Source organism: Ruditapes philippinarum, unplaced genomic scaffold (genome assembly GCF_026571515.1).
Source record: "Ruditapes philippinarum isolate M1 unplaced genomic scaffold, ASM2657151v2 ctg2739_1_1_1_1, whole genome shotgun sequence".
Classification (NCBI taxonomy): domain Eukaryota; kingdom Metazoa; phylum Mollusca; class Bivalvia; order Venerida; family Veneridae; genus Ruditapes; species Ruditapes philippinarum.
In genome coordinates this window covers 25400-38363 of record NW_026852815.1, presented here as the reverse complement: position 1 = coordinate 38363, position 12964 = coordinate 25400, and the positions used below count along the sequence as shown (strand labels likewise).

Sequence of the window (12964 nt, the reverse complement as noted above, 5' to 3'; positions counted from 1 at the left end):
AGTGTGAATTACAAGCGTACCTCTGTCCATGCGTGTATGCGTGTATTCGAAAACCTTGTCCGGGCCATAACTTTGTCTATGTTTTTGGTTCTGAAATTTAACTTTGCTGTAAAATCATTCAAAGAATGCATAAATATATAATAAACAAAATAACTTTAACAGATAAAGGCAATATTTTAAAAATAAATCTTATTTTCGTAGCCGCGATCTTATTTTCGCGAAAATAGCTTATTTTCGGTATCCATCTATACCGCACTGCCAGTGGTCCTGAAATATCTACACATCAGAGGTAAATAAATGTAAAATAATTGGTTATTTTTAGTTTAGATTGGAAAGATAAACTATCAAATTATTTCAATTATTTTTGGATTTCACAGCATGATAATTGAGAAGTAAAAAAACACGAAAAACAGTCATGTTTCACATTGAAGACATAAACAAAAGAAATAGTTTCTTTTATATTTTTGGCAATTATATTATTATAAGGTTATCTTTAATGTTTGTTTACATCAAAAATGAAAGTTTCTTTCAATCATGACCAGCTAGTTAAAACTCATGTTAATATCATTTGTAGTGTTTTACTCAGTGAAATATATTTAGGTCTTACATTTATAACACTTATTACAACATATTTTGTTATTCTTATTTAACTTACAGATAAAAAGGACGAAGATGAGGGGAAAATTTGTCTATGAAGAACTTTATTGCAACCACCATTTTCAAGACACACAGTCACAGTGAAACCTTAGCCTGAGAGTAGTTGAATGTACCTTCCTGAAGTAGCTGAATGACAAACAACACAAAAATCTTAGTGTAAATGAGTATGATTTTATGGTCTCATTATGATACCATAATCAAATTAAATGTTAATGTCAAAATGATTGATTGAAATATCTGAATTTCATTGCAGCTCTAAGTATTGAAACAAGATACTCTTTATAGACCAAAGTAGGAAACACACCAGATATAATGATTTTCATCGAATCACGTACAGTGCAGTCATATGTCATAATGGACAAATGACTGTGATGTAAAGATGGAAAAAAAAAGAAAAAATATAATACTTGTATGTCTTTTACTTATAATACGATTTATAACTTTGATAATTTGCCCATTTAAATTTTCAAAGTCTTTATATTTGTAATAGAAAATATTTTCATTATTGTATCAGTAGACATTCACGGTGTAAAGTTACATTGTTCAAATAACTAACAATATTTTCCTGTGCCTTCCTGGAGTTTTTCTTAAAATGAAAAACCAATCTGATATGTTTGTAAAGTACTGTACTATAAATTGTGAAAAAATAAAAGTTTATCAAACTTATAAAATGTTTTTGTGTTAACTTTTTTGCATATATTTATAGCAATACTTGATCATAAGGGTTCATCTGCAAAATAAGTGTGAACTTAAATTCTCTAACAGCAATGGCTAGATTGCTTGAATAACAAGCAATGTCAAGCACTGTCTATAGTAAATAATGTGCATGCCATTAGAATTTTTTCTGTCCTTGAATCTAAATAATGTTGATGAATAATTCTTGACAGCTCTTCACAGGATTGACCAATGACTTCATTAATAATTATGTACATGGACAGCACTAGAGAGCATTGAATTTTTACATTGACAATTTTGAAACAGTCCCAATTTGGGTATATTTATGTATCAGTGATTGTATTGTATCAAGTGCAAACCCTAAGTTTTGCATATTTTGTATAGATTTTCCATTTTTGTTAAATGTCCACTGGTTAACTACGTTGTAAAACAGGTAATTTGAAACACAAAGAAGTATATGTTATGTGATAACTGCTCCTCTGACACTTCTTATCAAGGAATGCAGAATTGCTGGTCTTTTCCAATTTTTTATTAACCTTTCCCTTATATAAGCGTGTTTCGACGGCTTTTTGTCTCCCCCCCCCCTTTTTGAGGCCTCAAACAGTAAAAAATGCCCTATTTAGGCCCCAAACACTGTTTTTCGTTTGAGAAATGTTGTTTAAAAAGTGACAACTTCCAAATGTTACATCAGGAGGTTGCCAGAAGGGGGATGTGCCCCCTTCTGTTTGGGGAGGGGGGGGTGAAGGGGGGCGGCAGTCCCCCTCATCACCAAGAAAATTTTGGACATGTGACAGGCTAAAAATGGCCTACTATAAAACTGGTTACCGACGCTGAAAAGCCTTTTACTCTATCTCAATTCATTGAGAAGTTGCAGCAATTTGAAATCAGTTTGGATGGAAAAAACAATGCAAAATAGTGATTTTTGGCAACTTTGAGACGTCCCCCCGTTGCCATAGTAACAGGAAATTTACGATTGAGCATCTGTTACAGAGACTACGGTGTAGTCAACATTTTTCAGTTTAATCAGTATTGAAGCATTTTTCATTGTTTCATAGCAGTTTGAACTTGTTACAGGAGGCTTTTCAATGAAAACGGCCATTTTTCGCAATATGCTCATGGGGTAAAAGGTAAAGAGACAGACTTGGGTTTTCAAACTCTAGAAAGCTAATGTTTTGCTATAGAATACTCAACATAGATGAATATATAAATCACTGTCCTAACCTGTCTAATTCTAATTATCAGATTTGTGGATACTCTTGTATTTACTACCTGCCATGTACAATGCAAACCATGGCTTTTCTAAGAGCAGTGAAAAGCTTATAGTGGAAGGCATTCTCAGAAACAAGTTTTTCATTGAGATGATTTTTATGAATTTAAATAATGATTTAAGAGCATGTCACATGCTTATAAGCTCAAGAAAGAAGTGCAGTAAATAAAATTATTTGTCATTAAAGTGAAAAATTTCAACAAAGAAGTATTTTGACTTTCATACAAAATACTTTATAAAAAAACTTTACTTCCTGTTAAAAAGTAACAGAAGCAAATTTTTGGAACCTTAATCAGGACACCAAATTCAAAACACTTTTGAGAAATAAAGATAAAAACATTACTGTGCCATTATGAGCCATTAAAATCCATTGAATCAATTAAAACTGATACATTATAAAAATACTTTTACAATTACAGTGATCATGGTGATGGTATGACTTGCTCAAATAAAAATGAAAATAGAAAACTTTTAATTCAGAACATTTATCATTATTTCCATTCTTATCACCTTGAAAGTTTTTTTTATAACAATTTCATTTTAAATGTTTTGAAACTAGTCTGATGCCAGGTTGAGTTTGTTTTGGACAGTTTTTTTGCAGAAGATAAATTATCTTTGAATATAAGTTAACACAAAAGTTGTTTTTTTATTTCTAACAAAACAGATAGTTTGTTTAACATTTTCACACGGACATATATCTTTGAAGTGTTTTCAACCTTAGATTTTATTACTCTGATGCCAGGTTGAATTTGTTTGTAAACAGTCATATGCAGAAGATACATTATCTTTGAATATAAGTTAATACAAAGTTACAAATGACAGTTTTTTTTATTTCAAACAAAACAGATATTTTGTTTAACATTTTCACATTGACATATACATGTATCTTTGAAGTGTTTTCAACCTTAGATTTTATTACATTACAAAATTTCAATAAGATTGTTTATATAAGACATGAAGCTTTAATTCAGTCAAACATCTGTAATGGATTGCCATGTTTCAACCGTTGTCTAGTCCATTGCTGTGTATGGACATTTCCATTCAATATCACTAGTTAACACTCAAAAACAAACCAAGAGCCATGACAAGTACTCAAAATCCAACCATGAAATTACATACCTGCATATAAAGAAAATAGTAAATATTCTGCATTTAAATGACTGGTTTTCTTAAAAGTGCATTTTCAGCATGAAATTTGTTTTTGTGACATCTAATATGATCACTGGCAAATTCGAAAACATGGCCAGAAATCACATGCTGTTAATTATAGATGTCAAGGTCGCCATTCTTTGTAAACATTGCTTTTAAACAGCATGCATGGTAAAAAGAAGTCATTTTACAGGGGGTACAAACATTTAGCAGTAGATAATTTCTTTGTAGATTTGCAATTTTATGTCATATATATGTTTATAACAAAATGTGTTTTTTTCCAAGTTGTGTAGTTTGGTATCAAAATTATTAGACGCATTGCTTGTAGGATACTTGAAATTAACTGTGGAGTTCTACCTTATATAGATTTCCTTTGACTACTGATAAATACTTATACACAAACAAATTATGGATTAAAATATTATAATGACTTCAACTATTTACTGTATACTTTATACTTCTGACTGATAATCAGGTTGCGCTATAGAAAATCGATAAAAATCAAATTCACCAGTTTGAAGTCAGATGCGAATGAAGTTGTATCAAATACAGAAATTTATCAGGTTTACATGGATATGAAATTATTACAACATTCATTGCAGTATACTGAATCACAGACTCTTGGAGTATGGACCCCGCCCTTCTCCGCCCTGAACATTAAAAACTAAAAGTAAAGTTTATTAAACTTTTTTTTTACCAACGCTTCAATTTGAAATTATGGTATTTAAGGGACTTTTTTAACCGTTGTTAAAACAAGCGGAAAACAAGTTTTATGTTCAAGTCTCAAGACATGTGACCAGGTCTAATAATATGCAAAAATATTTTGACGTACGGTTTGCACGATAAAAATAGGCATGGTGTATACAAGTGCGGATCAAGAAGGGGAGCCACGCACATAACCCCAAGTGTCTGTGGACACACCCACCTGAAGTTTATACGAAGTGTCTTTCATTGATTCTTGTTCACAAGATGAAACCGTTTACATTTCGTTTACAAAACAAAAAACTCTATCAATTTTCACAACCCCTTCGCTTTTTCGTGTAAGTTTTACCACGGATTTACATTACAAATAGTAATATAAAACCGTGGTTTTACTTTTCCACCGGCATACAAGTATAACCCGATATAGGCAAGTTGACGAGTGACGTCACGCGCACCTGCTAAATAACTGCCAGTTCCGCTGGTTGGCAAAACAAATTCAACCAGTTTTGAAATTTTATAGAGCGTGGATAGATTGTAAACAAACTAAATATAGCCATGCCGATCAGCAGTTGCACGCCTGGTTGCACAAATCGTTTTGTGAAAGGCTCAGGCATTCGTTTCTTTCGATTTCCACAAGGAGAGAGAAAATTAAGATGGCAAATAGCGATGAAACGGATGGATATAACGGACCCGAAGAAATTCTGGCAACCTTCGGCTCACGATCGTTTATGCAGTCAACATTTCGTATCGGGTTAGTTTTTATGTAGAGATCAGTAGTAGTTGTATCTACATTTCATATGGGATGCTGTCAGTCATTGATGTACGCTACATGATTGATTCTTAAGCCTTGTTCACTGTTCACAGAAGTTCAATCTAGCTATATATACAACTGTATATACATGTATGATAGATATCAGATATAGGATGTCACAATTAGAAATACAAAATTAAAGTCATAATTTTTATTTACTTCTTAATTGGCAAGCACTTTTGTAAATTACTGTACATTAAATGTGTACAAATTATTTTTATTGTTATGTCTTATATGATATATCAATTACAGGTTCACCATCCTTGGATTCAAGTCACCCAGATTATGCACCTAGCAGGTTCATTTTCACACCAACTCCAAAAGTTATGGAGACACCAGCTCGGTTGAACAGATATGAACGTTCATTGAAAAGAAGGAAACTTGATACATGCTTTGATGATAAGGAGAATTTACCACCGGTTATGACAGCTGAAGAGGCAGCCGAAGTCCTATTAACTCTAAAAAAGCCTATGACTGTTGAAACAGGTAATTTAGTAATATATAAATTCTAATAGCTCTTATATGTAGCTGTAGTTAAACAATTTTTCCTTTCTTTTAATTATTGGTTCAGATGAGGAAAATGTACACATAACCTGTCCAGGTCTCAAACCTCAGACTATTGCATTTACATTTAATGACCTTTCCACTGAGCTAGCCAACCGCTTTGACATTGTCTCCTGTAATTTGTGAATAACTGTGTAACTAGACATATTTACCAATCAAAGCCTAACATTTCTTCCTTTTTGTTTTTTCAGGAACAGACCCAGAGCCAGATGCATTACAAAAAGATTATGATATCCTTAAGGAAGATTACTCTAAGCTTAGCACTGAATACCAGAGACTGCAGAGGGAAAATAGGGAGCTTAAGTCAAGGATTGAAGAACAGAAATTTACATTTAAAAACGTTAAAAATTCAGAAATCAGCATGCTAACTGGACTCCCTTCAATGACACTGTTCATGTTTGTTCTAGACCTTGTTAAAAATAACTTTAAACCAATAGGAAAATTAAATGTTGGTGACATGCTTCTCTTGGTCCTTATGAAACTAAGACTTAATCTTACTAATTCATACCTAGCAAAGATATTCCAAATAGGACCAACACAAGTTTCAAAGATTTTGACACAATCTCTTCCAGTACTAGCTAAAAAGCTTAAGCCACTTATCATATGGCCATCTAAGGACAGAATTATAAAAAACATGCCAAAGAGTTTCAGAAAGAACTACCGTAAGTGCAGAGTAATAATTGACTGTACCGAGATATTCATACAGCGACCCACTAACCTCAAAGCTCGAGCAAAGACATGGAGTAGTTATAAGCACCATAATACAATGAAAGTACTTATAGGCATCACACCATACGGGGCAGTCAGTTTTCTGTCAAAGTGCTGGGGTGGGAGAGTTTCAGATAAAGTCATCACAAATGAATCAAAGTTCTATGAAAAACTTGACCATGGTGACCTTGTTTTGGCAGATCGTGGATTTTTAATTCAGGATGAACTAGCAGCATATGGGGCACAGTTGGCCATTCCACCATTTAGTAAAGGGAAAAAACAATTTTCACAAAAAGAGGTTGAAAACTCCAGAAGGCTTTCACGTTCAAGAATCCATGTTGAGCGAGCTATAGAGCGTGTGAAAAGGTTTCAAATTCTTAAAAATGTAATGCCAATTACGTTATTGCCACATGCCGATTCAATTGTTACCATATGCTCGGCTTTGACTAATCTGCTGCCAAAATTAGTGAAGTGATAAGAGGACTTTTTCTATGGAAGTGAAAATGTAATGTTGTGATCTAGAATTGCTTAATAGATCTACATGAACTATTTATATGGTTTCGGTATTTAAAAGTGACATGTTCATAAAAGCTGAGGATCTTTCAGTTGATCATATAATTCATATCACGGATATATTTCCAGTTATTTTATGAAGCACAAGTTTTTAACTATTCCACCGAGACAGGGAAATGAAGTAAAAGCATAAATGTCCTCTAGAAATTCAATGTAATGTCATTAATTTCTTTAAAAAATAATGTGTTTGTATTTATTCTTTGTAATGTCTGTAATTTGTAATGTTATAAATGTGTTCGTTAATATTTATTCTATGTATTGTTGGTCATTTGTTGAACATGTTTTTAAGTCCCCTACCGGTTTACCGGAGGGGACTTTAGGTTTACCCTCCGTCCAACTGTCCGTCTGTCTGTCTGTCAGTCCGTCAGTCCGTCCGTCCACAAAACTGGATCCCGCAATAACTTGAAAAGTACTGAAAATATTTTTATGAAACTTGATGTATGGATAGATGGCAGTATGGAGATTATGCACGTTTTTTTTCTTTTCTTCCTATGTTGAAAATTCTGGTTGCTATGGCAACAAATAGGCTGAAAATATGGCATATTTTACACATAAACTGGATCCAGTGATAACGCAAAAAGTACTGGAAATATTTTTATGAAACTTGCAATATGGGTAGATGGCAGTCTGGAGATTATGTTGAAAATTCTGGTTGCTATGGCAACACATAGACTGAAAATATGGCAAATTTTACACATAAACTCATTAAACTGAATCCAGTGATAACTCAAAAAGTACTGGAAATATTATTATGAAACTTGACATATAGGTAGATGGCAGTCTTGAGATTATGCATGTCTTATCTGTTCTTCCTATTTTGAAAAAAATATTGGTTGCCTTGGCAACAAATAGGCTTAAAACATGGCAAATATAACAAAATTTGTGATTAGTCAAAAAGAGCTGAAAATTTTTATGAAATTGCATCTTTAATTCAAGAGTTATGTCCTCTTTAAGAATTTTGGTTTTAAAAATGTTATATTTTGGTAACAGGGATGTTTCAAATATTAACTTTCTGTTCATAAAAACTGTTTGCTGTGATCACCTTTAAAGAACTTTTCCAACAAATTTACTTAAAATAGAGAAAAATTGAAACATTAGTGAATGGCCAATGGCCCTTCAGAATGTTGATGGGGTCCTAACCGGCAGGAGACTTATGGATTGCTTGCAATACTATGATAATTGCTTGTTTTCTATGTTATGTCATGTTTTCGTATAATTTACTCTATGTCTTTCATTTTGTAAATAAAGTTACCTATGCAACATATGAAGTATCTTCTCATATAGCCCACCTAAAGCTAGCAAAACCTTGTATATTAAGTTAAGTACATATAATACAACATCAACCAATAAGTGATTATCTAAATTTATTTTTTTTTCGACCATATAACACAAGTAGTATCTAAAAGTGTTTACTTAGTATTTACATGGTTTATACAAAGTTCTCACTACAATTCTACATTTACAACAGTTTCCTTTGAATAATTTCAACAAGAAGGTCATTCTTTACAAAACTGTCACATTTTTCAATCAACTCCTGCACAAAGTCTGAGTCATAGTTAATTGTTTGTATATGAATTCCCTTTTCTGTGAACACAACAAAGTCACAAAATGTTTTACTACAAACATACATTTGAAATTGCACTTGTGTAAAGTATCTGTGTCCTTTTTTCAAACTTAAGTCGTCTTTCTCTAAATAAAAGGTATTGTCATCAATGTTACTTATTTCTTGGTCTTTGTGCTTATATACACATTTGACTTCAACAAGCCCACTCCCATGACAAGAACATTCTCTTACACCATCTGGTGTTGCCGCAAAGAAAGGGCATGTTGTGTCAACCACTAAACCAGAGTCGCGTAATGTAAAATTGTTGTGCACATTCATCATTTGAGTTTTATATTGTTCTTTGGCTACTTTCTCATTTTTTATTCCAAACTTCACTGCCTCAATTTTGCTCAGATTTTTTTGGTCTATTTTCAGTATCTTATTCACAATTGATTTTCGCGAAGTGTCACTTTTCAATGTTTTAACATCATGCACAAATGACGCAGTGATCCTGCCTTGCCTTTGTCTGTGCCAAGCTGGGCTTTCATGCTGTCCCCTGGTCATGACTTCCAAATTCTGTGCCTGTTGCTCAGTTACAGTGAAATCTCTCATCAGATGACTGTAACTGCTGTCTATGTTAATCTCTTGAAGGTTGGGCTCCAAGTTCCAGCATCTCTGTAGTAGCTGCAAAGAAAAAGATATTGAATATCTTACATAGAAAAGGTGGCGTAGTTAACCCATAAATCTATGCAAAGGATAACCAAGAAACATAATATTTCTTAAATGTAATCAGAACATAAATTTGAATTCTAGACAACCGAAGTGAGAAAATGATCTGGAACTTTGCACACAAGTTATTGGTCAATATTTTCATCAAACTGAACAGTAATCTCCAAATAATGTGTTTAGTCTCGCCATATCAAATATCCAGAGTGGAGTCCCTTTAATGTGATCAAAAAAACCAAAGTGGAGTTCCTTTAACATGATGTAATGGATGCAAATTTGATTTTTAATAAAATCAGGCAATTAGTTTAAATGAATAATTAAAGCTTAATAAATGCTTACTGGTGGCAAGTCCTCGTCTTCTGAAGCAGTATCAGTTTCCGAGTCATCCTTTAGTTAGACGCAAGCAGAGGGTGAATTTGCCTTAACTTCCTGAACATTGATGATACATCAAGGTCATCTTCATCACTGTCAGCTGTTGGTTTCTTCCGCTTTTTGATGACCTTACGCTTGGGCCTGTTGAAGTCGATTTCATTAATGGGCTGAGGCGTTACCTACAAAATGTTATGTATCTATGAATAGTAAATTTTTTAAAAAATGACATCATACTTCAAACGTATTAAGTATGGAAGATAAATAAAATATAAGAAATCAAAACTCTTTTTTTAAAGTTTTATATTCATAACATTATAATAGTTGTGAAACCAGAAAGATCTAGCCTGCAAGTGTAACCATCTACAGTACAGCAAATGGAAATTGCAAAGACAGCCTTAAAGTTTTGTGCTTTGAGTTATGCTAAAAAAGCATGAAAACATCATCTTATTTTTTAAGTATGTTATATAGTTATTACCTTCTTTTGGTAGAACTGGTTCCAGGCACATGTGACACTAGTTCGACTTTCTTTGTTTAACCCATACAATGATGCTCTCTCAATTTTGAAGAGGAGGGCAGCAACATGACTGCAAGCTTCTCCAAGTCTGAAAGTTTAAAAATTCACAGTTATAATTAAGCTTTTTCATTAAAAATAAAATGCTTAATCATTTGTACATAATACATTTTGTATCATTCAACCCTATTTTAATTGTGGCAGCAGTGGCTAGGCATAATGAACAGCATTAGACATACATGAATGTGACAAAATATTGTTCACATTTTACTGTAAAATAAAAATTTTGATGCAAATTAAGGTATTAAATTGTTCACTAGTTAGGGCTAAAGGGCTGGTAGAACCTAAAATAGCTCAGTCCGTAAAGCTGCAGTACCGTAACCTGAGGGTCCAAAGTTTGTGTCTCTGTCAGGGCTGCACACTATGACATTAAGGTTAACTTTTACAATCATGTCAGATGTGATCAGTTATGATGTGTAATAAAATTATATACATTAACAATATTGATCAATATATAAAAATAAATTTCAATGCAATATGTAAAAAAATCTTACCCAGCTTTACATGTTAAATGTGCAGAGATTATGTAGCCCTTCTCCTTGTGTACACACACCCAGGGTTCATGAGGCTTCTTTGTGACACTCTGAGATGGCATGACCTTTGACTTTAACACACAAAAACTTCAGAAAACAGGACTTCCTGGACATGGCCACACGCGAAGAAATTATACCCATCAAGTGATTTATATGCTTTCATACTTTCTTGTGTGTAGATTCCTGGCGTATTGATCAGGTAGTTGTAAATGTCACCAAACAAAACATTCGGCCACTTCTGTGTAGAGGTTTCGTACTTTAAACCTGTCCCGTACGGATCGGGAATCATAAATCCATCCACAAGCAACTTTTCAGCATATCTATTCATTGAAATTGTATCTAAATGAGAAATCTGCGTTGTTAATTTACTCGCCACCATCATATCGATTTCCTTTGACGCCATGTTTATTTGTTTTGTTTCTGCCAACCAGTAAATGCGCATGCGCGGAAATATACGAATCAAAACAATAACAATCAACTTGCCTATAGATAAACAGTGTTGTTACCCGGAAGTTCAAAGTATCGTGAAAACTCGCAAGTCACATGACGAGACTTACATACCCTATTATTACACTAACATATTCCGATCTATTTATTAACACTACACGCGCTTAAACTATGTGCATATTGCATGTACATAGTAACTGTTACATTTTTCTACAGTACAGTACATGTAAAACAGTTGATAAACATGAGTGAAATTGTGACGATTATGACGATTTTATTAGTGTTAGTGGTTGTATTAGTAATAGTAATAGCTCCATTTGTTACATTGATTATCTTCACGATATTGCTATTTCAATTAAGTGACATCTGGAAATGTTTCCTATATCTGTGCGGTATGGATATTTTATTTATTTTAAATATCATTGCTTTTTTTTTGCTAGAGACCATGGAGACATTTAAAACGTTTACAAATTGTTTGTGGTCAGATTTGCCCCCAACGTGATAGATCTACGCTCTTTTAAACACAAAAATATTGTAATATTTAAACCAGTTTAATACCTGTTAATAATAATATGCCCTATTCCCACCGTAGGGAACGTGTTACAGTATCGGGTTTTCAGGTTACAGTATAGAATTTTAAAGATTGAGGATTATTTGTAAGGAGGACAGGTAGGTGATTTTTATTCCGGTCTATACTACAAGTAGTTTTGTTTCTTAAAGATGTTTTTGTGCTTTGTATCCAGTATCTAGTCGTTTAAGGGCGTAGCACCCACTATGCATAATACGCAATTGCGTATAAAAAATTCATAAGGTAAAAAAATAAAGTTGAGTAAATCTAAGTTTTAATAATTTTATCGCTTTATCCACAAATATTTCGTTGCGTCATACGTTTACTAAGTGTTAAACTATGATTGCGTCACTTCTATCGTGTACTGACTTTCTATTAATTATCGTAATATATGTGCAATAGGAATTTAAGTTTCTCGTTTTAAACTCGTATCATTTTACAAACTTATTGCAACAGAGAATGAATGTAAAGGCTCAGCATTAATTTATCTACAGGACTAGGCTCATAATAACTTATCGTTGGTTAAATTCGAAGAAAAATAAAGATTATAAAGACTTTTCTTAAAAGATTTAGACCAATCCTTTCTTAAACCGTTTCCTTTGGAATAGCTCTATTTTAAAACGGCTTTAAATCTTTTAAGTTCTAGATCAAGATTTTAAAAAATCATCAACTCGTGGCAAATTTTAATTTTTGGGTGTGTTGTTAGTTGTCAAAATGAAAAGAAACATTCGCCAAATTCCAGGGCAAGCGACCCTGTTTATGGTCCTAAAAACAGGACCCCATTCAAGTCGATAATGAATCTGACCAGGCAGATACAAAACAGAATTCACAAAGACCTGGCGTGTGACCGTCCTGTGATCAGCAAATTAGACGCCAATGTCGCGTCTCCTCTCCCTTCTTCTTCTCCGTCCACCTCCTCCTCTTTGTCTCCCCCTGCTTCTTCTCCCTTCTAGAACCGTAAGAAGCTCCCTGTGAGCACGATTCCTGGATATCGGAAGTATTTATATCAGAAGCCGACTAAGAATGCCAGATAAAAAAAATGTTGTCATCACGGGCACCGAACGGTTCGAGCCACATACAGGTTGGGCTGCACCTCTC

The 12964-nt window shown here is 33.4% G+C and overlaps 3 protein-coding genes across 3 annotated transcripts; 1 reads left to right on the top strand and 2 right to left on the bottom strand.

The window, feature by feature from the left end:
- The first annotated feature begins 4922 nt into the window (after positions 1-4922).
- On the top strand, positions 4923-7739 carry LOC132725303 (uncharacterized). Its single transcript, XM_060710406.1, has 3 exons — positions 4923-5201; positions 5514-5747; positions 6017-7739. Exons 1-3 carry the CDS (start codon positions 5006-5008, stop codon positions 7006-7008), a joined length of 1422 nt encoding a protein of 473 aa, XP_060566389.1. The 5' UTR covers positions 4923-5005; the 3' UTR covers positions 7009-7739.
- A 496-nt stretch (positions 7740-8235) lies between these two features.
- LOC132725293 (uncharacterized) lies at positions 8236-9364 on the bottom strand. Its single transcript, XM_060710397.1, has one exon. It carries the CDS (start codon positions 9259-9261, stop codon positions 8566-8568), a length of 696 nt encoding a protein of 231 aa, XP_060566380.1. The 5' UTR covers positions 9262-9364; the 3' UTR covers positions 8236-8565.
- Positions 9364-11690, bottom strand: LOC132725284 (uncharacterized). Its single transcript, XM_060710385.1, has 3 exons — positions 10813-11690; positions 10223-10349; positions 9364-9926 (listed from the first exon to the last, which is right to left on the bottom strand). Exons 1-3 carry the CDS (start codon positions 10911-10913, stop codon positions 9765-9767), a joined length of 390 nt encoding a protein of 129 aa, XP_060566368.1. The 5' UTR covers positions 10914-11690; the 3' UTR covers positions 9364-9764.
- Between the last annotated feature and the right edge of the window lie 1274 nt (positions 11691-12964).

Excerpts from the sequence above, each read along its gene's own strand:
- LOC132725303 (XM_060710406.1), top strand. The coding sequence starts at position 5,006 with ATGCCGATCAGCAGTTGCACGCCTGGTTGCACAAATCGTTTTGTGAAA. Across the intron at positions 5,202-5,513 it reads CAGTCAACATTTCGTATCGG|GTTCACCATCCTTGGATTCA; the intron begins GTTAGTTTTTAT and ends TATCAATTACAG. Across the intron at positions 5,748-6,016 it reads GCCTATGACTGTTGAAACAG|GAACAGACCCAGAGCCAGAT; the intron begins GTAATTTAGTAA and ends TTGTTTTTTCAG.
- LOC132725293 (XM_060710397.1), bottom strand. The coding sequence starts at position 9,261 with ATGAGAGATTTCACTGTAACTGAGCAACAGGCACAGAATTTGGAAGTC.
- LOC132725284 (XM_060710385.1), bottom strand. The coding sequence starts at position 10,913 with ATGCCATCTCAGAGTGTCACAAAGAAGCCTCATGAACCCTGGGTGTGT. Across the intron at positions 10,350-10,812 it reads CATTTAACATGTAAAGCTGG|ACTTGGAGAAGCTTGCAGTC; the intron begins GTAAGATTTTTT and ends TTAAACTTTCAG. Across the intron at positions 9,927-10,222 it reads ACCAGTTCTACCAAAAGAAG|GTAACGCCTCAGCCCATTAA; the intron begins GTAATAACTATA and ends AACATTTTGTAG.